The sequence below is a fragment of the Podarcis filfolensis genome (assembly GCF_964270895.1).
Source record: "Podarcis filfolensis genome assembly, chromosome: 17".
NCBI classification, from domain to species: domain Eukaryota; kingdom Metazoa; phylum Chordata; class Lepidosauria; order Squamata; family Lacertidae; genus Podarcis; species Podarcis filfolensis.
This window is the reverse complement of record NC_139621.1, coordinates 26,859,457-26,884,988: the sequence shown is the minus strand read 5'-3', so window position 1 is coordinate 26,884,988 and position 25,532 is coordinate 26,859,457. Positions and strand designations below refer to the sequence as shown.

General features: G+C 44.2%; 1 protein-coding gene and 1 long non-coding RNA gene across 2 annotated transcripts in view; one reads left to right on the top strand and one right to left on the bottom strand.

Moving 5' to 3' along the window:
* Positions 1–25,248, top strand: part of GRIN3A (glutamate ionotropic receptor NMDA type subunit 3A) — a 107,383-nt gene extending 82,135 nt beyond the window's left edge. The window contains 4 exon segments of the mRNA XM_083592919.1: positions 5,632–5,783; positions 17,673–17,837; positions 19,032–19,105; positions 22,975–25,248. Of these exon segments, the coding sequence (XP_083449045.1) occupies positions 5,632–5,783; positions 17,673–17,837; positions 19,032–19,105; positions 22,975–23,344 (761 nt within the window). The 3' untranslated portion in view covers positions 23,345–25,248.
* On the bottom strand, positions 19,269–21,527 carry LOC310753169. The gene is made up of 2 exons (XR_014543252.1): positions 21,436–21,527; positions 19,269–19,734 (listed from the first exon to the last, which is right to left on the bottom strand). It is a non-coding gene; the product is annotated as an uncharacterized lncRNA (long non-coding RNA).
* Positions 25,249–25,532: the final 284 nt, after the last annotated feature.

The window sequence follows — 25,532 nt, the reverse complement described above, 5'->3', positions numbered from 1 at the left end:
ATTTCTTTTAAATTCCCCTTCATAAATTTCCAAGATATGTTGTCAAAGGCTTTCTCCGCGTCTATAAAAATTAAAACTGCTTTAGTGTTTATGTTTGTTTGTAAAAGTTCCAATATGTCTATGATGTTCCTTGTGTTAGTAAACATATGTCTGCCCGGGAGAAAGCCTGCCTGGTCTTTATGGATTATCTCACTTAAAACTTTCTTAAATCTTCGTGCCAAAACATCTGCAAATATTTTGTAATCCACATTTAAAAGGGAGATGGGACGGTAATTCTTGAGTTGTGTCTTTTCAGTTTCTGACTTTGGAATCAATGTGATAAATGCTTCTTTCCACGATTCAGGCGCCTTCTTCCCCTCCATTATTTCATTACTGACCTCCAACAAAGGTTGTATCAAATAATCCTTCAATGTCTTATAGTAGTTAGAGGTCAGTCCATCTGGCCCTGGTGATTTGCCCTGTTTCAGACTCAGGATGGCCTGTTCAATCTCTTGTCGTGTTATTTTGCCATTTAAAATTGTTCTATTTTCTTCTGACAGCTTTGCTAATCCATTTCTCTCCAAAAATTGTGTAATCTCTATTTCATCTTGTGGCCCTTGAGTATATAACTTTTTAAAATACCTCTGGAAGCACTTTCTAATCTCTCCCGGGTTCTGAATGTTCCTTCCTTCAACCTCTAAGTTTGTTACTGTATTTAATCTTTGTCTCCTTTTCAACTGCCAAGCTAGCAGTTTCCCACATTTATTTGCCGATTCAAAAGTTTTTTGTTTCATTGTTTTAATCTTCCATTCTATTTCCTGATTTATCAGCTTGGAATATTGCGCCTGATAAAGTTTAATTTCTCTCAGAATCGGTTGGGACTTCGGGTTAGATCTTAACTTCTTCTCCAACTCTTTGATACTTTCCAGAATTTTATCTTTCTTTTCATTTTGCAGTCTTTTCTTTAAGGAATTCTGTTGAATCAAGAACCCTCTCATCACAGCTTTACTTGCATCCCAGATAGTTCTTTTTTCCACCGTAGTGTTCAAATTAATCTCAAAATAGTCCTTTAAGGTTTTTTGGGCCTTCTTTACAATTCTTTGGTCTCTAAACAGGCCATCATTCATCTTCCATCTAAAGGAGCCGATTGGGATCAATGTCATATCCATTCTCAAGGCGTTATGGTCGGAGCATGTTTTGGGGCAGATTTCCACCTTCCTCACCTTAGGTGCCAGACTTCTAGTTATCCATATTTGGTCGATTCGTGTCCAAGTCAGTTGAGCTTCAGAAAAGAATGTTCCTTCTCTTCCCAGGGGGTTTCTAACTCTCCAGATGTCAACCCAGTCCATATTGTCAGTCATTTCAAAAAAGGTCTTAGGTAGTCTTCCCTCTTTAGTAATGTTCTGGTTCTGTGACTTATCCATATTTGTTGATACGACCCCGTTCATGTCCCCCATCATGATGACGTTGTTGTAATCCAGATAATCCAGCATGGTCTCGTGCAACTTCTTATAAAAATCCGATTTTCCTTCATTTGGAGCATAAATTCCTAATATCAAAATTTTTTCTCCTTGATACTGTACTTCTATTGCGAGGATTCTTCCACTTTCATCTTTAAAGAGAAATTTTGGTGAAAGGCTCTCTTTTGCATAGATCACTACACCTCTCTTTTTAACTGTATCCGATGATATAAATTCTTGACCAAGCCTTTTATTTATTAACACCTTTCTATGGAGCCTAATCACATGTGTTTCTTGTAAGCATATAATGTCCAATTGTTCCTTTTTTAAAATATGAAAAATTTTAGACCTTTTTTCGGGACTGTTACAGCCATTTATGTTCCAGCTCAAAAGCTGCAGAGACATCCTGGATAGGTCTGGTTATTCTTTCTGGGGTGGTACCTTGTTCTCCGGTCCTTGAGGATCCGAGGGGGCGGGCTCCCCTGGAAGTTCTGGCGCTGGCAATCCAAGTCCTTTGTGGAGGTCTTCTCCGTGTGCTCCCAAAAACTTGTCTCTATCTTCCACTGTTTTGATTTTGATCTTTCTCCCTCTGTAGGTAAAGGATAATCCTTGTGGAAACTCCCACCTGAAGATAATTGCGTTGCTTCTCAACAGTCTTGCCAATTCCGTGTAGTTAGATCTAAGGTCCAGCAACTGCTTAGGAATGTCCTTGTAGATTTCAATTCTCTTGCCCAAAATGTCTAGTGACTTTTCGTAGTGCAGGCCCAAAATCTTGTCCCTTTCCTCCTTTGATCTCAGTGTTATCAAACAATCTCTGGGCTTCTCTGTCCTTCTGACTCTGCCAAGCCTGAAAGCAGATACAATTTTAAAGTCTTTTTCCTCTAACTTCCAAAACTTGGCAAATTCCTTAGTTAGAAATTCAATAAAATTATCTTCTTCCACCTCTGGTATTGACCGTATCCTCAAGTTGGTCTCCCTGTTTCGCAGTTCTGTCATCAAAAAGTAAATCTGATGTTCTCCAACTTGTTTGCTGAGTGGTCTTACTTCTTTCTCAAGTTCTTCCAATCTTTGACTAGTATCTTCAGCCAGTTTACGATTTTCACCTACAGCCTCCTTTAATTCTCCAATAGACTGGGCATTCTGTGCAACTTGTCCAGTCAGCTTATTCAAGCTTTCTGTGTTCTGTTCAATTTTAGCTGTATGCAAATCAGCCTTCTTGTCCAGAGCCTCCAGTTTCTCCAAAATTTTCTCCAAGACAGAGCTACTTGTCCCTGAAGCCATATCTCCCAGGTGCAGCTCCTCTGTCTCACCCTCCCCTGCCTGTATTAGGGAGGCCGCCTCTATGTCTGGAGGCAAAGTGGAAGGCAAGGCCGGCACAGAAGATCTACGCTGTGAGGCTGCAGATAAAGTTAGAGTTGTTTGTTTAGTCCTTCCTCTTCTCCTTGCGCCACTCATTCCAAAGTTATCTGTAATCCAAGGTCAATCCAAGTTGTTCCCATGAGAAAGCAGAGTCCCAGATACAATAGTCAAACAGAGGCCGGGAAAGGGAAAGTAAAACAAAGTCACTGCTGTAAGTCCAAAATCCTCTAGAGGGAGCTTAATACGTCTTCAGGGAAAAGATCAAATCCAAGTTAAACTTATAAATTTAAATCCATGTCTATCGCCTCCACAATGTATTATTTTTAGCAGAGTAAAACTTAAAGCAAAACAGTGTTTCTTACAGTGCCTTGACTGCAACAGTTTCAAAGTATCCAGTTCCAACTCAGAATGTTTCAAAACCTGAATTCAATGTATCCAAAGTTGCAAACTGGTGCTCATCCAGGCAGCTCCAGCACCAGAGATTCTTATTTATTTTATAATCCACTGGTGCCACAGAAGAAGGATATCAATGCACCCCGAATATGACCAGCAAAAGTCAATAGCTCAAAGTCTTTCACTCAGAAAACTGCTTTAACAGGGTGCCAGCATTTAGTTAACGCATAACTTTTTGTCTCCACTCCTCCTGCTCTTTGCTTAAAGTTCAGTATAGCGGGAGATGGGCTTCCTGCTTATCCTCACTCCGTTTTCAGCCAGATTTCAACTTTTTAAAAAAGTTTTAAAAGTTTCATAAAGTTCTCAAGAAGTTTCAGAAAGTTGACAAAAGTTTCAGAAAGTTTTCAATGTCCAAATTTACTCACGGGTTGTAGTTTCCAAAGTTCAGAAAAGTTGCAGGAAGAAAGGACAGCGCTGACCGGCAACAGCAACGCGGCTTCACTTCGCTGTTTGCGCAACGACCCACAGCGCCGCTACCCCCTCCGCGATCCGGAGCCCCTTACGGGGTCCCTTCAGCGTTTTGGGGGCTGCTTCTGGCGCCCGCCGGGTCCCGAGACCACAGGCTTCTGCCACCTGTGGTTTTCCTGAATGGGTCTCCGCTTCGCCGTAGCGGACGACCCGTTTACAGCGGAGCTCCCTTCTCCTTACTCGGAGAAGGCAGCCATTACCGGTCGCGCCGCCTCCGGAAGTCCGATCACAGTCAACTTTTATCTTTGTGAATAGATCGCAGACTCTTGGGAGTTGGCCACCTCTGCATTATACGAACCCTCTGCAAACACCCCCATCAGTCATTATGACAGCATTTTCCTTGTCTGTATCCAGCTTGTCAGTAGATGAAGAGACAAATGAACTTATGTGTATACACGGGGGGGATGGGGGACAAAGAATCCACATGGTGTGTGGGTGTACATGCACGCACACATTCACATTTGTGCACAATAACAGATGTATTGTCTGCAAATCACAACACAATCTGAAGTAGTACTAGAGGAGATTGTGACTGCTCTGGTGGAAATAGCTTCAATCTTGTGGTTCTGATGAGCTCCCCGTTTGGGTTACCTCATTATTACTTATGTGACCTTGAAAAGCCTCCACATTTGCCAATAGCTATCACTTATTCTTGTGGCTCACAGAGAGATCCTTGATTCTGGCCAGTTGACAATGAACATCAAAATTGAACAAAGCAAATTAGGGTGGAAAACCCTCATACAATAGTGGAGACATTTCATCTTCAAGCGACCTATTTCGCATAATAGAATTATAGTGTGTTTAGAACTGGGGGTCCACGATGGGGGAGGTATAGAATTTTGTTGATTGTTCACCAGTCACAAAACTATATCCCAAGCACCACACAGCATTCCAGGGAACTGAATAAATACATATGCATATATTTGTTAACATTTATATTTTAAAACATTATTCTGTGGAACGGGGGGGGGAGGTACTTTACCTTCATTCTACAAGGTAGGTTAAAGGTAAAGGTAAAGGGACCCCTGACCATTAGGTCCAGTCGTGGCTGACTCTGGGGTTGCGGCACTCATCTCGCTTTATTGGCCAAGGGAGCCGGCGTACAGCTTCCGGGTCATGTGGCCAGCATGACTGAGCCGCTTCTGGCGAACCAGAGCAGTGCACGGAAACGCCGTTTACCTTCCCGCCGGAGCGGTACCTATTTATCTACTTGCACTTTGATGTGCTTTCGAACTGCTAGGTTGGCAGGAGCAGGAACCAAGCAACGGGAGCTCACCGCGTCGCGGGGATTCGAACCGCTGACCTTCTGATCAGCAAGTCCTAGGCTCTGTGGTTTAACCCACAGTGCCGCCCACGTCCCTCCATGGTAGGTTAGGGTTAGGGTTAATATCCCTTGCATATTATCTGTTTGGAGTGGATCAGGAAGGACAAATAAGTTATGCTTTCCCCCCTCCCCCCACAGCTGATGTGAGAAAGTGGGAGAAGCAAATTTGTTGACATTTTGAAGGTATGATGATTGGCTAACCAGCATCTGTTATTGGACTTTTATTGCCAAAATGAAGATACTAATAGACAAATAAAGCCTTAATTAATGATCTGGGGGAGGGAGAGGAACCTTTGCTTCATTATAAGAAAAACAGCAACCCACATTCAGCTGTGCAGCCAATCAATTGTTCTCAGGAGACCCCTGGATAGACACTGAATTTTAAATTGGATTAGTCCTAATTCAGTTTGGACATCCAGCTGGCAACATCCACTGTTCATGGAATATATAAGCAAGCTGAAGAGTACTCAGGAAAATGTGGGTATTATTATTATGGTCATCATGGCAAAACAATGGACAAGGGTGACCTCGTGAGATGTCTTCCAAGTTTGTGCCTCTCTAATTGCACTGTGCTTTGTCTTTCCATAGGGTATGGTATTGGCCTTCCTCCAAACTCTCCACTAACCTCAAATATTTCTGAACTGATAAGCCAGTATAAGTCCCACGGCTTCATGGATGTCTTGCATGACAAGTGGTACAAGGTTGTACCGTGTGGGAAAAGAAGCTTTGCTGTGACTGAGGTAAGAGACGTTTCATAGTTACCCAACCGACAGCATCCTTGTTTTTCTCTTGGCTCAGATTCTTACTTACATGTACGCACACATACTCAGTACATGGCATGCAGCAAGGGGGGAAATTAAAAGATAATTGGTGTTGATGTCAGGAGTGGAGGAAGGGGGGATGCGGTCCGTGCCAGGTTTCACCACTGAGGGGGGTGACAAAATGCCAGACGGCACTCTGCGCCTGAGTCACACATCTCTCCTGGGAGACACACAGTGGCTTGGATTCGCTCAGGCTCCGTGCTGCCCAAACGGTCCGCCCACTGCCTCCCCCCAGCTATAGGGCAGCTGAGTGGGAGGAGGCAGGCAGACTCCAGAGACCCCCCTATGGGCAGCTCACCCCAATCCTGGGCACACCGTCCCAGGAGCCCAAGCAGCTTCCTCTGCCTCTGGTTGATGTAAAGAGTGCTGTTTGCAGAGTTATTCCAAGAAGTGTGTGGGATTAGCATGCAAAGGCAGCTGCAATGTGACCATGTGGTGTGTTTCTTTTAAAAAAAGATTTTCCTTTTCTTTAGAAGGAAATAAAATAATACAAAGTAAAGTGGGGAGAGACGCAACCATCTAACAATTATATTTCTCCTGGCTTTTACCCCAGGCCAAATGTTTCTTGTATAGATGTTCTGTTAACCTGTCAAGGTATCCACCAGAGCAACAATACATGTTCATTCCACAGAAATGTGTACTGCAAAGGAACTTTTTCTGAACTCCTTGTGTCCTGTTGGAAATTTAATAAAAGAAAACCATGTATTGTGAAACCTTGTCATGTTGAATTTGCCCCTTAAGCAATCAGGCCTTCTTGAATCAGCTTTTCCAGTATTGCTAAATCCCAAACCTCGATGCACCAAGGTGCAACGGTGGCTCCCTCTAAGTACGGACCATAAATGGGCAGCAATTGCTCTCGCTGCCCTGCGCGAAAAGCAAACCATGTGTGCTTCTTGAGAATTAAAGAATAAAACCAAACAAAAAATACAGAAATTACAGGGGGGGTTTAAAAAGGTGTCAAGGGAGCAAAACAGAGTGAATAGAGGTAGCTGTTCATGTAGGTGGGCTCCTGTCCTTTGTATTTGTGTTTGGAGGTCTGAATAACAATGACTATTAGAACTGGTGGAGAGAGAAATAATACGACAAGCCTCTGAGCAGGACTTTGGTAAAATGCTAATACAGTGGTACCTCAGTTTACAAACTTAATCCGTTCCAGAAGTCCGTTCTTAAACCGAAACCATTCTTAAACCGAGGCACGCTTTCCCTAATGAGATCTCCTGCCGCCAGTGCCCTTCCACTGTTCGGCTTCCATTCTTAGACTGAGGTAAAGTTCACAAACTGGGATACTACTTCCGGTTTTGCGGAGTTCGTAACCGAATAGTTCATAAACAGGGCTGTTCTTAAACCGAGGTATCACTGTATGATGTACGGTTAAGTGACACATTGTCAGGGAGCCGACAAGGAGAACAGGTCGTTTGCAGATCAGAGAAAGTCAGTGAAACACCGGCTAACTTAGAGTTAGTTTATTTATAAAGGAAGCAGAACAGAGAACACAAGGAGACTTGTAAAGGTTGCTCCTGTCTTAATGAAGCAGTTGCCTGGACTGGCTTGTAGCTCCCCCTTCACTTCTTAGCCCTCTGTGTCAGGCCCCTCCCTCTGTCAATGGTGAGCCCCAAGGGACCCTCTTTGTTTCTGCCTGGCTCTCTGATCAGTAACATGCAATAGATGCCTTGTTCTGGGAGCGGGGTGGGGAGCAGGGACTTGCAGGCTGTCAGCACAGAATCTGTCCAGGTGGCTCTGTGGTGGAGCTGCCAAGTCTGATTCCTGTCCCTGTCCTGTACTGGGGCACCTACCTGTTTCCTCTTTGTCATCCTTCAAGCTTTCAGCCTCCATTACCTCCCAGCTCCTCCCCTCCTCTGGGGTGTGGCCAGTTTCTCACCACCAGGAGCCAGGATCCAAATTCTCTCCCTCTGTGCTTTTCCTGAGGGGGCTCTGGGTCGGGCAGCTTCCACCACTCCTCCTCATCCAGCCAATCCCTGACACACCCAGGTGGTTTTGGAAGCTGCAGCAGGATGAATACAGAGGACCAATGTAAGCCAGTCAAATGCCAAAGATTTACTCTACTGATTCATTTCAAAATGCAGCCACACAGTGGTCTGGGTGACCCTTTTCAGTGGCTGTGAACCCACGCTGCTGTGGGGTTTGTGTAAGCAAAGCAGCCACATGGTCGACAAAGTATAAGAAGTTGTGCAAACGTTGCAATATAAGCATCCACTATTAAGATGCACATTAAAGTAGCAGCATTAAGACAATACAGTGGTACCTCGGGTTACAGAAGCTTCAGGTTACAGACTCCGCTAACCCAGAAATTGTACCTCAGGTTAAGAACTTTGCTTCAGGATGAGAACAGAAATTGCGCAGTGGCAGCGCAGTGGCAGCGGGAGGCCCCATTAGCTAAAGTGGTGCTTCAGGTTAAGAACAGTTTCAGGTTAAGAACAGACCTCCAGAACGAATTCAGTTCTTAACCCGAGGTACCACTGTAGAGCAATTGAAAACAGGTGATTCGAGATGAGAAACCTTAGAAATTTCTAGGTCAGTGTTTCCGAAACTTGGGTCTCTGCAACTCCCATCATCCCTAGCTATCAGGACCAGTGGTCAGGGATAATGGGAACTGTAGTCCAAAAACAGCTGGAGACCCAAGTTTGGGAAACACTGATCTAGGTGAATAGGCACTTCTTCCGTCTTCAAAAGCTGGGGCCTCTCATATTTCAGGGAATGAGTTCCATAATGCAGTGGAAAATCCCACCTCTGCGTTATCACAGCCCAATAGTCATCAGGCCTGTGCAAAGTCAGCTCATTGGCAATGCTGAGTGGCGGTGGCTCTCCAGAGTTTTGGCTGGAGCCTTTCCAGCCCTACTTGGAGATGTCACGTTGAACATGAGACCTCTTGCTTGCCGTCTGTGCACTCTGCTGCTGAGCTACAGCCGTATTAGTTACCATGGCAAAATGTAGCTGCTTCCATTAATCCAAAGCCATATGCTAAAGTGAATAATTGTGCTTCAGCATGGCAAAAAGTAGGACAAATCACTGTTAATGCAAGGGACAGTGGGGTGAAAAACACCGGGAAAATAAACGCCCTCTGCTAATACAAACGTAGCAATTTTACAGTTTGGGGATTATGGTGATGTGTGGCGAGAACTATGAGAACAATCGCTGCTGCCTTTTGATGGAATGGCACCTTAAAAGGGAAGGAAACTTCAGGATTCATCTCTAAGGCTGAGAGATACGCAGCTTGTGAACTTGCAAAACTGGATTGTATGTTGCAAGAGAGGGGAACCTGTGGTCCCACAGAGGATGCTGCACTCCAACTCCCATCATCTGTTTAATGTATATGGGTTGGCGCATGCAAAGAGAAAGGACAAGAAAGGGTTGAGTTAGGTGTTTTGGTTGATTTTCGAGTGTGTTTGTCCTGCAGCAGCAAGCATCTGAGAGCGAGTCAGCACAATCTGAAGTATAAATGCACTTGTGTTTGAAGCAAATTTTGCTCTTGACCCTTGCCCTTGGCCGAGGGGGCGGAGGAAGGGGTGAGGTGGGGGCGGACCATCCCAGGTGCCTTCGCTGAGGGGGGTGACATTTGGAAACACTGCCTGCCTGCGACTCCCAAGCCTACCCCGAGTCGTCGGGGGAACAGAGGAGCTGTGCCACTTTGCCAGCAGCACTCCCCCCCTTCCCCCTTTGTTTTGACAGCTGGGGGAGGCTTGGAAGTTGCAGGCAGGCTGCGGGCGAAATGTATGCCATCCGTGGCTCACTCCACCCCTGGCTGCAGGGCATGTGCACTGCTCCGTGCACCCGAGTAGCTATCCCGTTCTTGGGAGGGCACCCTCTGTGCCCCGCACCCCTTGGGAGCGTGTCTGCCCTGGGCAGTGAGGGCATATGCTCTACTACTGCCTTGGCCAGAGCCTAGTCTGTCTTGGAACACTGCAATGAGACTGTGGGAAAAAAAAGGCATTTTAAATGCATTATAATGCCATGACACCAGATGCCGCTGTGATATTACGTCTTTCAGCAATGTGATTTCCCATGATGAGGTTTATAATACGTTTTTCAGAAACATTTTTTGGATGTGTCTAGATCCAGCCTGCATACTGCTGGAAGGACTGTATATTACAACTGTATGCAACCTATAAGCTGTGAAGCTGCATTATATTATCAGTAAAGGGACTGACCCTACCTGGGACTGTCTCGTGTTTTTCTGTTCCATTGGCACACTCCGCTGGCGTGTTGAATGGGCACTTTGCCCATGCCCCAATACATCCCTGACTAGCAGTTATGCTAGCTGGAGTATATGGGAGTTGGAGCCCAACAACATTTAGAGAGCCAGTGGTTCTCCAGCTCTGGATGTTGTAGAGCACAGAAAAATAGATGGGGCTATATTATTATTATTATTATTATTATTATTATTATTATTATTATTATTATTATTATTTTATATCCCGCCCATCTAGCTGGGTTTCCCCAGCAACTCTGGCCGGCTTACAACATATAAAACACAACAAAACATCAAACATAAAAAACAAGATATCCTATACAAGCAACAAACAAATCAATAAAAATCCATAACAATAATAATCAGAATAAACAATTTACAGTTATACCCAAATTAAAGTAACCACCAACCCCAACTAAACATTTAACCAACACCAACCCAACAAAAATGAAACAGAGGAACCAAAATTAGAAACATTTAAAGCATTTTAGCCAGTTGCCCCAACCCAAGAGCTGCTCCGGCAATGTCCGAGTGGCCTCCCAGGAGCCTCTTTTAGCTGTTCAGGGTGAGTGTGGGCCCTGCCCCCTAGGCCAGGTAGAAATGGGCCTTGCAGCAGTGAGTGGTCTTCCCTCCAACACTCATGGCAGCAGCTGTGTAGAAATCAGTAGGCTTTAAGCAGAGTAGGTTAATACCGACAACCTGCTGATCTCGAGATGTTTCTTGAAAGCAAGATGCACTCCACATTCTCCAACAACAGTGTCATCCTAAATAAAATGTTATTGGGGGGATGCCAGTTTTCAAGGCAGCACACCTGCACCCAGCAAACTCTATAATCTCTGACCTCTTGGTCCTTTACATACTCTGGAATATTGTCCTCTTGGATGAAATTGTATTAAAAGGAACAACAGGCAATTGCCGTCCATTAGCATCAAGGTACTTACAGAGGAAACAGTACCTTTGCCAGGAAAAAGCTGGCCTGCGAAATGCAAAAACGATATAACTTTCTTCTTCTTCCTTTTTCCCCCCTGTAAGGAGCTAAAAGGTCAGAAAGAAAAGTCTGTCAAGTTGTTGTTGTTTAAATGAGGCGGGGGGCAACACTTCTTGGCAACTCCTGCAAAAATGTAATGGCATTTATTTAGAAGCCTCCTATTGAATTAAAAGTTAAACCACAATGGAGTAAATGTGTGATGACACTCAAAAGCTGAAGTTAATCTGTACTGGAAGAGAGACATCTAGTTGAGCCTTTGAGGCATTGCACAAAATTGCCTATTAGGAATGCTGAAAAGCAATCTTTGTGTTTCTAAATTTAAGTAAAGGATTGCATGCATTTTGCTTGCTTGCTTGCTTGCTTGCTTGCTTAAGAACCATGCTTTGCAGCCCTCTATGTATTTTTTAAATGTAACCATGAATTGTGATCTTTGATTCTAGAGGATTTCAGCATCCTTTTGGTCTGTACAGCAGAGGTGGCTCCAAGATGATGCTGGAGTTCCAGCCAGCCTTGTTAAAAATCAGGGATGATGGGAGTTGTAGTCCCAACAAGTCCTGGAGGACCACAGATTAGACACCCCTGCCAAAGAGCATCAAACTACATGTGCTGCTAAATGCTTTGTTAACAACTGTTTCAGGGTTTTTAAAAACTTAATACCAATTTTCATCAGGGCAGCAACACACCAGAGGGGAGGGAGGCTTCACCCTCCCCTCCCCTCGCCAGTCACAATCCTGACAAAAAGCACCTCCCCCTTGAGCTCTTCAGTTACAAAGCATCAGGTGGAAATTATCTAGACAACTTATTTTCAAGTCTCAGAAGCTAAATATCATCCTTCTGCATGGGCAGCAGAAAGAGAATAAACTGAACTAGCATGAATGGTGTTTCTTCTTCTTCTACTGTTTATAAAGTACCAACACAATATATTGGCTCATAAAAAAATTCGCTGTTTTGGGAGTTTCTACTGAGTCACACCATTGATCCGTTTAGCCTAGAATTATATACTGGCCAAGGCTGTCCATTGTTTCAGGCAGAAGCTTCTCTCGCTCCTGCTAAGTGATGAGCCTTTTAGAACAGAAGATCTTGGCCATTGAACATGGGCCCTGGAACATGAGGTGAAGTGGCTTCGAATATTCTCCCAGCCTTGCTGAATCGGTAGAGCATGAGTCTCTTAATCTTAGGGTTGTGGGTTTGAGCCTGAAAGGTTCCTGCATCACAGGGGGTTGACTAGATGGTCCTCATGGTTCCTTGCAACACTACAATTCAACGATTCTATGATTCTATGTAACAACAAAAAAATGTTAAGTTTATACTAGAGGAGATGTGAACTGTTAAAGCAGAACATAACCCTAGCTGAAAAATCCTTCTGCAGATTAGATAACCGTCGCTTACATCTGAGATATCTGTGCAGGCTAAAGGCAGGATATTGAGTTTATCTGTCGAGCTCAAGGCTGCATCCTTCTTTACACTTGCCAAGCGAAAGCTGTGTGTGCATGTCCAGTTCCCAGAGGCCTAGCAAAGGAGGAAATAAGATGGAAGAGTCACAGTTACACAACAAACACACTTATGTGATAGTGCTATTCTTGTTACCACTTGAATCTGCAATACTATTCATAGATAGATAGATAGATAGATAGATAGATAGATAGATATAGATATGTGTGTGTGTGTGTGTGAGAGAGAGAGAGAGAGAGAGAGAGAGAGAGAGAGAGAGAGAGAGAGAGATATGATCATATGGGAAATGTATTGTCTAGTCTCAGCAGTAAATCCTTTTAAGGAAATGTTAGGATTGGCTTGTTTACCTTTGTTATATGCTCCCCAGTCTCCAGGCTAGACTTCCTCAAACTCGGCCCTCCAGAAGTTTTGAGACTACAGTTCCAATCATCCCTGACCACTGGTCCTGCTAGCTAGGGGTCATGGGAGTTGTAGGCCAAAAACATCTGGAGGGCCGAGGTTGAGGAAGCCTGCTCCAGGTGGTGAGAGATTTCAAGCATTCCAGTGCATACCTCAGGTTTGATTTCCTTACAAGAATGGTGCCTTGGTGATGTATGGTTCTATTTGCACATATACAGTGGTACCTCGGGTTACAGGCGCTTCAGGTTACAGATGCTTCAGGTTACAGACTCCGCTAACCCAGAAATAGTACCCTGGGTTAAGAACTTTGCTTCAGGATGAGAACAGAAATTTTCTGCAGCGGCAATGGGAGACCCCGTTAGCTAAAGTGGTACCTCAGGTTAAGAACAGTTTCAGGTTAAGAACGGACCTTCAGAACGAATTTAGCTCTTAACCCGAGGTACCACTGTATTTAGGCTGAGTATAAGATTGAAGGGCTCACAGCATTAACAGCCCAGTGGATCTTGGTCTCCCCACTAGGTTTCTAAGCGCAAAGCCTACAAATTGGTCTGGAAATAGGCTTCCCGCTACCCGCATCCCTCATACATGTCCCTTATACACGTCTACTTGGATGTAAATCCCATTGATTTCAGTGAGGCTTACGCCCAGGTAAGTGGGCACAGGACTGCCGCCTAAGCCTCATAACAATCCCCTCAGCCTATTCTCTGCATTTCTGCTGGCTCCACTGCAAATCTCTCTGGGCTGAAAGAATTGGCAAAGAGGATATTCTCCCTTGCTACATGCTACAATGGGAACCTGGATATTTGTAATAACCAGTGCAAGGTTCCATACAGTTTTCCCCTTGCATCTTTCTTCTTCTTTAAATGAATTTTTTGGCTGGTCTACAAGGACGTGTCAGCAAAGAATAATGGCACAACCCTGCTCATATCTGTAAGTGAAATATTGATTGTGATGACCCTTTTAAACAGCAAAATATCCATCTTTGTGCTTTCACTGCTACCTCTGTGGTGTTATAACCCATTTTTAGACACACAATGCATTTTCACTTTATTCCCAGATGAAATATTCTGTGAATTGATTTCTAGATTTTGCTTTCCCTTACATTTTTTTTTAAAAAAAGCAAACAGTTGAACTTGTTCTGTGGGGGAAAGGTGCTGTTTTCCTTGGGCAGAGCTGTTTGCCTGCTTCATCTAATCATGTGTTAGCTGCTTGATCGATTTAAGTTTTATTAGGAAATGACAGTCTTGTGGGTAGAGCACAGGTCAAAGAATATCTAGATGCCTCCCACAACACAGGGGTTGTGGCTAGGAGACCTGTTTATCGTGCCTTCACCCTGCTTTTTTTGCACAACGTTTGTGGTAGGGATGGGCAAATCTATCAATTTCAGTTTCTCTTGCTTCCTCTTTTTTCCTATATTAGTTCTCTACATTTTTACACCAGTCTATGATTCTGTTGGAATGTTCAAGGAGGCTGGAGAGGATATATTGTTTTATAATATCCTTCCTAACTTGCATCAGCAAGTTCTATAACTTAGCAGAGTTTTAACATTCCCCTTTAAACGCACAACAGTTAACTTGTTGCAAGCTTGTTTAAGCTTCTCAATATAGGATTCCTGGTAATCCCCTTTTCTCCCCCTTAAAAAGAATAGACACGACACAGTCTTGTGCAAAGTATTATAAAAGAAGTTTACTCACACATTCAGTTCACAGATGGATCCCCGAAGGCAGACTTAGGTTACAAAGTATATACATGTGGAACTACCCCACAGGCAGTCACTGCTGCTCACACGACGAAAACAAGATGGAAAAGTTAGTCCAAAAGAAGTCCAAAAGAAGGAAGTGTGCCTTGTCTTTTTGTTACCTGAGCAGGCAAGGTCACCCCCCCCCCTAGTCGCATGCAGAGGAAGTTTGTACCAGCTCAGGAGGACACAGGAAGTTCTGACTGGCTGGAGCAAACATCCCCTTTCATGTCCACTCTAGGAATGTTGTACTTGACTGCTTTCTATGTGTGACATCCCACAGATTCACACACATACACACCCTGAAAATTCACCAGCATTTTGCCCTGGTTTTCTCCTAACAGACACATTTTTGCAAAGAAATTTGCAAATGTCTAGGCCAAAATGTCTACCGTTGGCAACTCCTCAGCTGGCCTTACTTCCCATTTCTATCACAAAGTGTCTTGCTGAGTCTTTCGTTGGAGTCGGACTTTGCTGACTGTTCAATGGGCGGCTCAGTTCTCTGCCTGAACCCCAAGCCTTTCTTGGCATTTTGCATCTTCCTCCTCTTCCCAACTCAGGCATGGAAGAGGACAACTTTTGCACCTCTGCAGGATCTGTCTGGACGCTTTCCTCTAAATCACATAACTCTGTACATTCAGACCCTCCAAGGTCTTCTATTTTCTATTTTCCAGAAGCCATCCAGTTTTACAAAGGTCCCATTTAAAGGGAATACTTTCACAGTGGAATCCCTGCAAGAAAAACCCAAACCCCACAGGTGTCCGGTCTACTCGGATATTTCACTTTGAATTCCACCTTCACTTTGATTTGGCCTCAGCTCATTGAAATTGATCAGGGCCCCCCCTCCATTAAGTAACTAGAATCATTAAGCTCATTACTTAATTAATCAAGCACAGATGCCACACTTTTTTGCTATCAGTTCTGAATAGGAAGGGAATGATATTGAAACTTTTTCTGCAGTGGTGCATTTTCATTACAAAGCTTGCTTCAGCAAGTGAGCAAGATTAGATTTCGCTAATGCGGTATATAGAAAAGAAAGGGGGTGAAACGAAAACAAAACAAAAAATTTTTTTATTGAGATTGGCATACCCTGGAGCTGGATCAATTCTGGTTTTTTCAGCTTGGAGGAGCTTATCTGTGCCATCGAAAGAACCTGCTCTTTCAGTCCTGGGGCCAAATTGGGCATGATAACCCAGGGTACAAATAATAAAATTGTTGCTGCTGTTGTTGTTGTATTAGCCACATTCTTTGGGCTTGTGGTGATGTTGCTGTTGTGGTTGCTTTTATCCTTTTCCCTCCATCACAGTCGTGCTCTGAATTGCATTTTGTAATGCATTTTAATAACAACAATAGCATTTGGGGAGCATTTAGTTTTAAGAGACTGTGGCTAGACTACTTACCAGAGCTGATTACGGGGGGTGGGGGCAGACTAATAAACAAAATGAATTTCAAATGTAAGGTACTATACTCAGGGGTCATCCATACTTTCTGCTTGCCCCATACATAGAAAACATGGGTCCAATATGTTTTTTGCTCACCCTGTGTTTTCTAGACACAGGTCCAAGCAAGTTTGCCTTTGACCCGCCACTTTCCCCAGCTCTTTAGCGCTAAATCGAAACAAATGGTAATCCACAGAAAGCCCACTCCCTTTGTTCTGATTCAGCACTAAACGAAAGGTTTTCCTGGGGGAAGTCTCAGGACAAACAGGTGTATGGATAAGCCCTAAGGCAGGAATTATCCAATGCCAAAATTTAGAACAGGTGACACCTGCCTTGTTAGCGATGCACGTGAAAAAGTTCTAGAGGTCTTGGTAAACCTTAAGTTTGATATGAGTTAACAGTGTGATACAGCAGCAAAACAACAGCTAATGCTATTCTAGGCTTCATCAACATAGCGTCCAGATCAAGGAATGGAATAATACCACTTTATTCTGCTTTGGTCAGTTCTTTAAGGTGCCACAAGGCTCTGTTGTCTTTATTGAAATTTATACATATTTTGCTCTATGATTGCCCAAAATGTGTGTGTGTGTGTGTTATGATATATACAGCTAAGAAAATTGCCAGTTTGTAAATCTGCTGTTGCTGTAATTATATTTGCCTCCTCTTCTTCTATTTTTATTTAAATGTGCATCTGAAATGTAGGCTTTCAAGAGAGCTGTCACAGCATATTTATCGGCTGTTTCGCTCATGCTTTGTTTTGGCATCTCCTTTGTGAACAGAGAAAGATATTTGTTCTGATGCACACCTACCTACTAACCGAAAACTACCCATACATTGAAGTGCCTCCATTAGGAACCCATCTATTTGTTTTGCATAGGGTTGGTCAAGACAAATTTGAGAGCGTCATTCAATAGCACCCTTCACTCATTAATTAACACGAGACAGAATATTATAGCAGAAACACCAAAGTTTTACGTATTTCATGGGGGCTTATTGAGGAGAATGTCCTAATGGACAAAAGGGCATCAAGCTGGTATTAATCGCATGTCATACATTTTGTCTGCAATCCCTGGTTGTCTCCAGAGATAGCTACAAATTGGTCAGGTACTTAACAAGGGTTACTAGGTGGTAAACAAGGTAAATTTACCTTTTTTCCTGTGGCTAAGGTAGTGAGCTTAAAAGATTATGATGATTTTATTATTTGTACCCTGCCCATCGGACTGGGTTGCCCTGGCCACTCTGGGAGGCTTCCAACAAACATAAAAGCATAATAAAACACCAAACATTAAAAACTTCCCTATACAGTCATACCTCTTGTTATGTTCGGTTCAGGTTACGTTCTTTCAGGATACGTCCCACGGAGACCCAGAAGTAATGGAACAGGTTACTTCTGGGTTTCGCCACTCGCGCATGCACAGACGCTCAAAATCACGTCACGCACGTGCGCAGAAGCAGTGAATCGTGGGTCTTGGGTCTGATTAGACCTGGGTGGGACAAGGACTAAACCAGCAAGAAGGAAATCAACCAGACTATATCCTTATTCCAGTTTTTCTAATGTTGCTCACTTCCTTTGTTTTCTTAACAGACACTGCAGATGGGCATCAAGCACTTTTCTGGACTCTTTGTGATGCTATGCATTGGGTTTGGCTTGTCAATTCTCACTACTATTGGAGAGCACATCGTATACAGGCTGGTGATCCCACGAATCAAAAAGAAATCCAAGCTGAGATACTGGCTTCATACAAGTCAGGTACGTCCTCCTATTATTAAATCACTCTTGTTCTCAATGGATTACACCACAAAACTGCCTTGGGTAACCTCTCTATATCCTCCATCCAGAGAAGCAAAGGTTTAATTTTTTTAATTTGTATTTATTTTATTTCATAAAAATTTAACACTACTTAACTGAGTGGGGAAAACCCTCAAAGCTGTTTACAAAAAGACAAAACAAGAAAATGGGGGAGGGGAATCACAGCCATACTTCAAAACACAGTATCTCAGGGACCTCCTCTTTACATATGAACCTACCCAGACCCTAAGATCATCTTCTGAGACCCTTCTTAATGAGCCTACTCCATGAGGGTCCAGAGAATGGCATCACAAGAGTGGGGCCTTCTCTGCAGTGGCTCCCAGTTTGTGGAATGCTCTCCCCAGGGAGGTTTGACCAGTGCCTTCATTATGTACCTTTAGGCACCAGGCAAAAACATTCCTCTTTAACCAGGCCTTCAGCCGATTGACATCCAATGCCCTTTTGAAATGTGTTGGGGAGCAGGGGAATTCTTGTTCTTGTTCTTGTTCTTATTATGTATTTTGTGTTTTTATTTTGTGATTTTATGTTGTGAACCGCCCTGAGATCTGCGGGTATAGGACGGTATACAAATTAAACAAACATACATACAAACAAATGTTAAAATACTAGAAAGGATCAAAATTACTTCAACTTTCTAAGCATCTTGTCTAAATGAGAAAGGTTCTAGCTATCTTCTGTGGTCTCTTCCCAAACCATACAGCATCGGTGAAAATGGGATGGGTGGGATCGCTCTGAGAATCACATGGTGGGGGTCATACACCAACAGCTCAGTACAGTGGTACCTTGGTTCTCGAACTTCTTCCGTTCCGGAAGTCCGTTCGATTCCCGAAACGTTCAAAAACCAAGGTGTGGCTTCCAACTGGTGCAGGCGTCCTGGAAACAATAGCAGACTGCTGCATCGGACGTTTGGCTTCCCAAAAACATTTGAAAACCAGAACACTTACTTCTGGGTTTTCAGTGTTGGGGAGTCGATTTGTTCGTCAACTAAGCCGTTCGAGAACCAAGGTTCCACTGTGCTTCGCTTCAACAAAACCGCAGCCTGTTACATGCAGCGTTCATTTTTCCTGTCCACTCCACCCTAAAATGCAAGGCTGATTACGCTACTGATTAATTTGTTCCCTGCTTTTCCTCTAGAGATTGCACCGTGCTCTAAATAGTTCATTTATTGAAGACAAACACCAGCCTAAAGCAAAGCGAGTTGAAAAGAGGTAAGAAAAATGACTTTTAAAACCCCTTGTTTCCAGATGAATCTGTAGATATTGGCTCCCATGACACAAAACACTCCCCCCCCTTTTTTTTTTTTTGTTAAGGAAAAGGAAAGAGAAACACTTGGGAAAACTGTAGTGTATAATGTGAGTCACACACTGAAGAGAAACTGAAAATCATTTTTATTATTGTGCCAAGAGAATCGTAAATCATAAAGAATGGCCTTTGGCTGTATGACTTTATATGAGGGAGCAATTCCATTCACATCATTTTATTATATATACACTATAGCTGTCTGACCCAGCAGTGACATGACAGTCAGACATGTAATCACTTTTTTTCCTTTCAATGTGCTTGGCACACAAACTTCCCATTAAGACAACCACGTCTAGAAAAACAGGGGGAGCAACCCACAGTGGCAGCTGCACCCCTCAGTCGACTTCCTCATCTGTAGCAGCAGCACACTCACGGAAGGCAAATTTTTGAATTTGCCCTTTCATCCCCACCAAAAGGTCAGCATCCCAGTGCAGGTTTGCAGATGTAGGCCAAGCTGTTCTGTGTGCTCAAATCCCTTTCCTTATGTGCAAACTGAGGAATGGAGAAAGCCTCGCAATGCCAGGCATTGTACGATCTGTTCAGAAATTATAATTAGGCATACATTTATTTTCGGCCTATTCAGACTTGTTGGAAAAATGCACCACAGTTGTGAACCTGTTTTCTCCAACACTGTTACCACGGACCTTTTTTTAAAAAATAATAATAATGCGTCGTTTACAACATGATGCCATTGCTCTTTAAAAGGCTTAAGTATACAAGCTGGCACCGCAACACTGTGTCAAGTCTGACAGCTGTGTTTTTAGTGCCCTGGCGTTACTCATGCCATGAGTCACACAAACTGTGCCTGCCTCTGCTTTTCCACGGAGCCCATTTTGCCTTCCCTTTCCATGTCCCCGTAACAAACCCAGCCTGACCGTAGGGCAAGTTTGGGAAATCTGACAGAACTAAATCCCCGGGGCAAATGTGACTTCCCAAACACTCTTGATAGAAAGAACAATTCTGCGTGAGATGCCGGGGCCAAGATCTCTCCAGCAGGAAGGGTCGTGCACCATCATAAAAAATATCCCTTTTACATTTGCTGGGTCTAATTGGAACCCTCCCAGCCCCAAGCCTGTTCAAACCAGCAGCGTTTCTGTTGCAGATTCACCGAGAATGTCCACAGGGCCATGCTGCTGACCCAGAGCATAGGCACCAAACTATAATGAATTAATGCAGTCGAACAGTGTAGCAAAACTCCCCCTCCATCCCACGATAAAACTCATTTATTCCTTTAGATAGCTGCTGCATTGGAAAACGAGAAGAAACAGAGGATTGATGAAAGTAGCTTCTACTGTATTATTATTTCTCTAGGGAATAATACTCTGGCACTTTCTTCAATCATACATTTCCCAGAAGGCATAGGGTGTGCGTGCGTGCACACACACACACACACACACACACACAAACATATACGGGTGGCACTGTGGTGCAAACCACTGAGCCTCTTGGGCTTGCCGGTCAGAAGGTCGGCAGTTCGAATCCCTGTGACGTGGTGAGCTCCAGTTGCTCTGTCCCAGCACCTGCCAACCTAGCAGTTCAAAAGCACACCAGTGCAAGTAGATAAATAGGTACCGCTGCAGCGGGAAAGTAAATGGCATTTCTGTGCACTTCTGTGCACTCCCCAGCGCACTTCCATTGCGCACTTCCATTGCGCTGGAAGCGGTTTAGTCATTCTGGCCACATGACCTGGAAAGCTGTCTGTGGACAAACGCTGGCTCCCTCGGCCCGAAAGCGAGATGAGCGCCGCAACCCCATAGTCCCCTTTGACTGGACTTAACCGCCCAGGGGTCCTTTACCTTTTACCTATAAAAAACAGAGTACATGCACACCCTTGCCTCTTTGACGGTTTCAAGTGTATCAGGATTCATTTGCTTCAGTCAGCATAGATTTTGCTAAGTGCAAATTCTTTGGCCTAGGGGTCAACATTCTCTATGTGGATCTAGCAGAAGCAAAAAATCTTACAAGCGAGATTGTTAGCTGGCAGCGGGTAAGATGTTCGCCATCTGCCGTCAACTCCTGCATCCCACAGACCAGGATGTGTATGGTTCTCCACCTCCCCATTTCATCCTAACAACAGCCCTGTGAGGTTGGTTAGGCTGAGAGACCGGGAATGGCCCAAGGTCACCCAGTGAGCTTCATGGCTGAGTGGGGACACGAACCTCTGCAAGCAAATTGGGATCTGGATATCAAAATTCCACGAAACAGAATAATATGAACTCGTTTTCGGAAAACTTACCATACCTAAACCAAAGATGTTTTGACCAGAGGTCTTCTTCAACTGTCTATTGTAAACATGCACACAATATATAAGATTTGCAAAGAATACACCAGTTGAAAATACTCCGTACAATAAGAGCAAAAGAAGAAAACAAACTTAAATTTGAGTAATAAGGCCTGCAAACGTTTAGAAAATGATGTGATTAAAATGTTGTAATAAAATAACTAAGATGAAAATGAAACAACGTCTGATAAGTGGAGCATATTTTAGTATAGGGCTGCATACACACAACATTTTATTCTAGAATCAGTGGAGACTGTATGCTTGTTTCTTCTACGTGGTTCATACACAGTCTGGATCTGTGGCATATTTTTGGCCCCTGTTTTCTTTTTTGAAAACAAAAGCTCATTGCAGGTGGATTCTGCACTGCCCCACAGTGTGTCTGTGCTTAGCATATGCCCCGGGCCATTTCTGTTTATTGCTCAGCTCTTACCTCTTAAAAAGAGTCTGTAGAACCGAAATCTGATGCCCTATGGGCTGGACATTTTCTCTGTAGTTTTGTTGATGGATGCCGCCTCGTGGGAAAGCAAACAAGGGAAGGGGGGGCTGGTGGACTTTCCAGCTGGATGCTGTTCAAAATAAGATGCTGAACCTGATGGGCCCTTAGTTTCATCTAGCACGGCCTTTCTCAACCTGTGTGTCTCCAGATGTTGTTGAACTACAACTCCCATCACCCCTAGCTAGCAAGGCCAGAGCTCAGGGATGGGAGTTGTAGTCCAACAACATCTGGGGACCCACAGGTTCAGAACCACTGATCTAGCAGTATTCCTACATTTGCATCACCTGCATACACACATTGGAAGCAAGAGGTGGCCGAGAATAGGCGGAGGAAGAGGTGGGGATTTCCCATTACTTTACCATTGGCACAATGTAAGTCAGGGCTGGGAAACCATCATCCCGGACCATCCTGGTGGGAGTCCATTCACATTGGGAGAGCCACACCATCCCCACTCCTGACGTACCCTCCAACATTTCTCCTATGAAAATAAGGAAGTCTTGTTTAATAATAATAATAATAATAATAATAATAATAATAAATAAAAATGAAATCACTTTTATTTGATTTTACAATACAAAATTATTTTTAAAAAATCAAATACATATACAGAGATTCCTCCAAATTTCAGGACTTCCCCCTATCCCCTCCCTGGAGTCCCATTTTAAACATTTAAAGCTGCATCTTATTCCATACTCTATTATATCAATCCATATTTTCCATGGTAATTGAAAATACCGCAGGTTGCGATTCGGCGCTTCTGCGCATGCACAAAGCGTGATTTAGCGCTTCTGCGCATGCGCGACTGCCGAAACCCGGAAGTAACTCGTTCTGGTACTTCCGGTTTTCAGCGGTCCACAACCCAAAAAAAAACACAACCTGAAGCGGCTGTAACCCGAGGTATGATTGTATCTGTTTGGCCATTTGTGAAATTTTGAGTGCTTTCAGCAAATATTCCATCACTGTAGGTAGGGCAGAAATAACTGACTTTTTTTTTCCAGGTCCAACGCAGGGAACAGCCAGCATTCAGTCTGGAACACAGCCAGCCCAGGCAACTGCCTTCGGAAGAAATACATCTGCAGTGAAGAGAGCCAGAACGAAGTGGTGCTTAAGCAGCAACAGTCGCCGCCGCCGCAGCAGCAGCAGCAGCAGCAAGACATCCCTCTCCCCCTCCTGACGAGAGACTCCCCAGCATCGCTGACCACAAACGGGAAAGCGGACTCCCTCAACGTGGCCAGGACCTCTGTGATCCAAGAGCTCTCCGAGCTGGAGAAGCAGATTCAGGTTATCAAGCAGGAACTGCAGTTGGCCATGAGCAGGAAACTGGAGCTGGAAGAGTTTCAGAGGACAAACAGGACTGCGGAGCCCTAAGTGGCTGGGCTCCGGCCCTCACAAGCCCTCTCTTCCCTGTAACTATTCATAATGCACTTTTCTTTCTCTCTCCCTTTTTTTTGTAATGCCAGAAAGCGGCACCGGAATCAACAAGCAATACGGCTGCTTCCTGCAAAACCAGCATTTTTTTGCAGAAGGCACCAGCACCCTTGGTTCCCTCTTCCGGGAACGTTTCAAAGAGGCAACAGCTCCGTGGGAAAACTTCGCCCTCCATCTGAAGAAGGGTTGACCCTCAGGCTGCAGGAAACACTTCCAAGCCTCTGGGGGACTATTCCAAGCATCCAGAACACACAGCTCCCTGGTTTTCTTCTTGCCACGCTCTCAAATGGAATCCCCACTTTTTAGCCCTTTCTGTGCTTTTTATTTTATTTTTTGAAAGACTTAAAATGATGATTCAGATTTGTGCGTCCTGGTGGTGCTTTGCTTGGAGTTTGCTAGTGGAATTTGTTACGGCCTGCCTGGGGGGTGGGGGTGGGTGGGGGGGAAATACACCTTTGCGTGCCGAGGAACCCCAAGGCGTTGTTAGCGTGAAACCTTTCTGTTAATTTCATTAGCCAATCTCAACAACACTGCTATCGATATCCCCCTATGCTGGGCTGCTGAACCGAACCACTGTAGAGTTGGAAGGGACCCAAGAAATCATCTAGTCCAGCCCTCTGCAAGCCAGGACTTTGCAGTTGTCCCATATGGGAATCAAACCTGTAGCCTTGGTGTTATCAGCACCAAGCCTTAACCAACATGCAGGCAGGGTTCTCATTTTTTCCCTGTAGGGGAGCACTCAAAATGTGGCTTCCCGCTCTTCCCGTCTTCAATGGTACAGTCCAGAACTCAACTGCCACATCCTGGCTCTGGTGTGTGGATCAGCTCTCAGCGATCAAATACAATCAGACATCTCCTTGCTAACTTCTGCCCTGTTCCCTTCTCAAAAATCAGTTGTCAGGGCAGGGCCCAGCCACCCTCAGGTTCTTTCAGAGAATCAGCAGGCTTTGTACTCCGGTTTTCCACACAAAAAAAGAATATTTTAAAATTATTATTTTTTGAAAAAAGCTACAGATAAAATTATCTATTGTATGGTTTATCTTGGAGTGTTTCTAGTTTTCCAGAGTGCTTTTATCTATTTTGCCTAAGATTCCCAGTCATGATTTCGGGACCTGTTGTTTTAAGGCTGTTGATGGGGAACCTCTGGCTTATTGGGTTGGTCTAAAAGCCGGCGCCATGGCTTTAAATGTTTTTGAAGCACGACGTGGTATCCTTCCGTGAAATGTGTTGTGTAAGTTGCCGGTGGTGGCTTGCTCTCCAGTTGTCGGTGTTTGTTCTTTATGCGGGTGCTATGCAAGCAGTGGGTGCAAAAAAATGTCCAACGGCATACAACCAAACAGGCAAATCATCCCACCTACACTTCCCCACAACCCATGCATACATAAGGAGCAGTGACGTTCAGTCGGTGGACTAAGGGGACTAGATTAGTTCCCTAAACGTTCCCAGTAAATTAGAGTATTAAAGCATTAAAGCCTGGCGCCTCTTCCCCCAAAACCGGGAAGCTTCTGCCTGGCTTAGGGAAAGAGACACGATGCTTTGAAGGATTCAAGAACCATTTTTTACCCTCTTCCCAACGTCCAACTGGCTTTGGGAAGGAGGCGGCAGGGCTCCAGCATCCCATCAGGCCTGACGACTCTTTCCCAAAGCCCAGGAAGCTTCTGTCTGGCTTAGGGAGGGAGGTACGATGCTCACACACACAACATCCCCATCGCCCTTGTGAGCTGCTCCCCCTACGAAAAATTTCACTGTACACCACTGATAAGGGACAAAGATTCTTTTACCAGTGTGGGCCATTTAGCATGTTGCTTTGAGACATACTATATCCCTGTTTCCATAGGTAAGGGGTGGAGGGACATATTCCTTCACAAGGGGTGTGTTCCAGGGGTGGGTGGGGCAAGAGACAAAAGTGGGTGGAGCTATCGGGGTAACTGTGACCTTTATACGGGGGGGAGGGGGAGAGAGAGAATCAGAGGCATCCCCACATCTCTCCATAAAGACAAGCAAGAGGAATTATCACACTTCAAAGAGTTAGACGCATTCCAAGGGCTCTACAGTTCTTATGGATTCATTTGGCCCTAAATAAGTAAATAAATAAATAATATACTTATACCCATCTGATTGGGTTGCC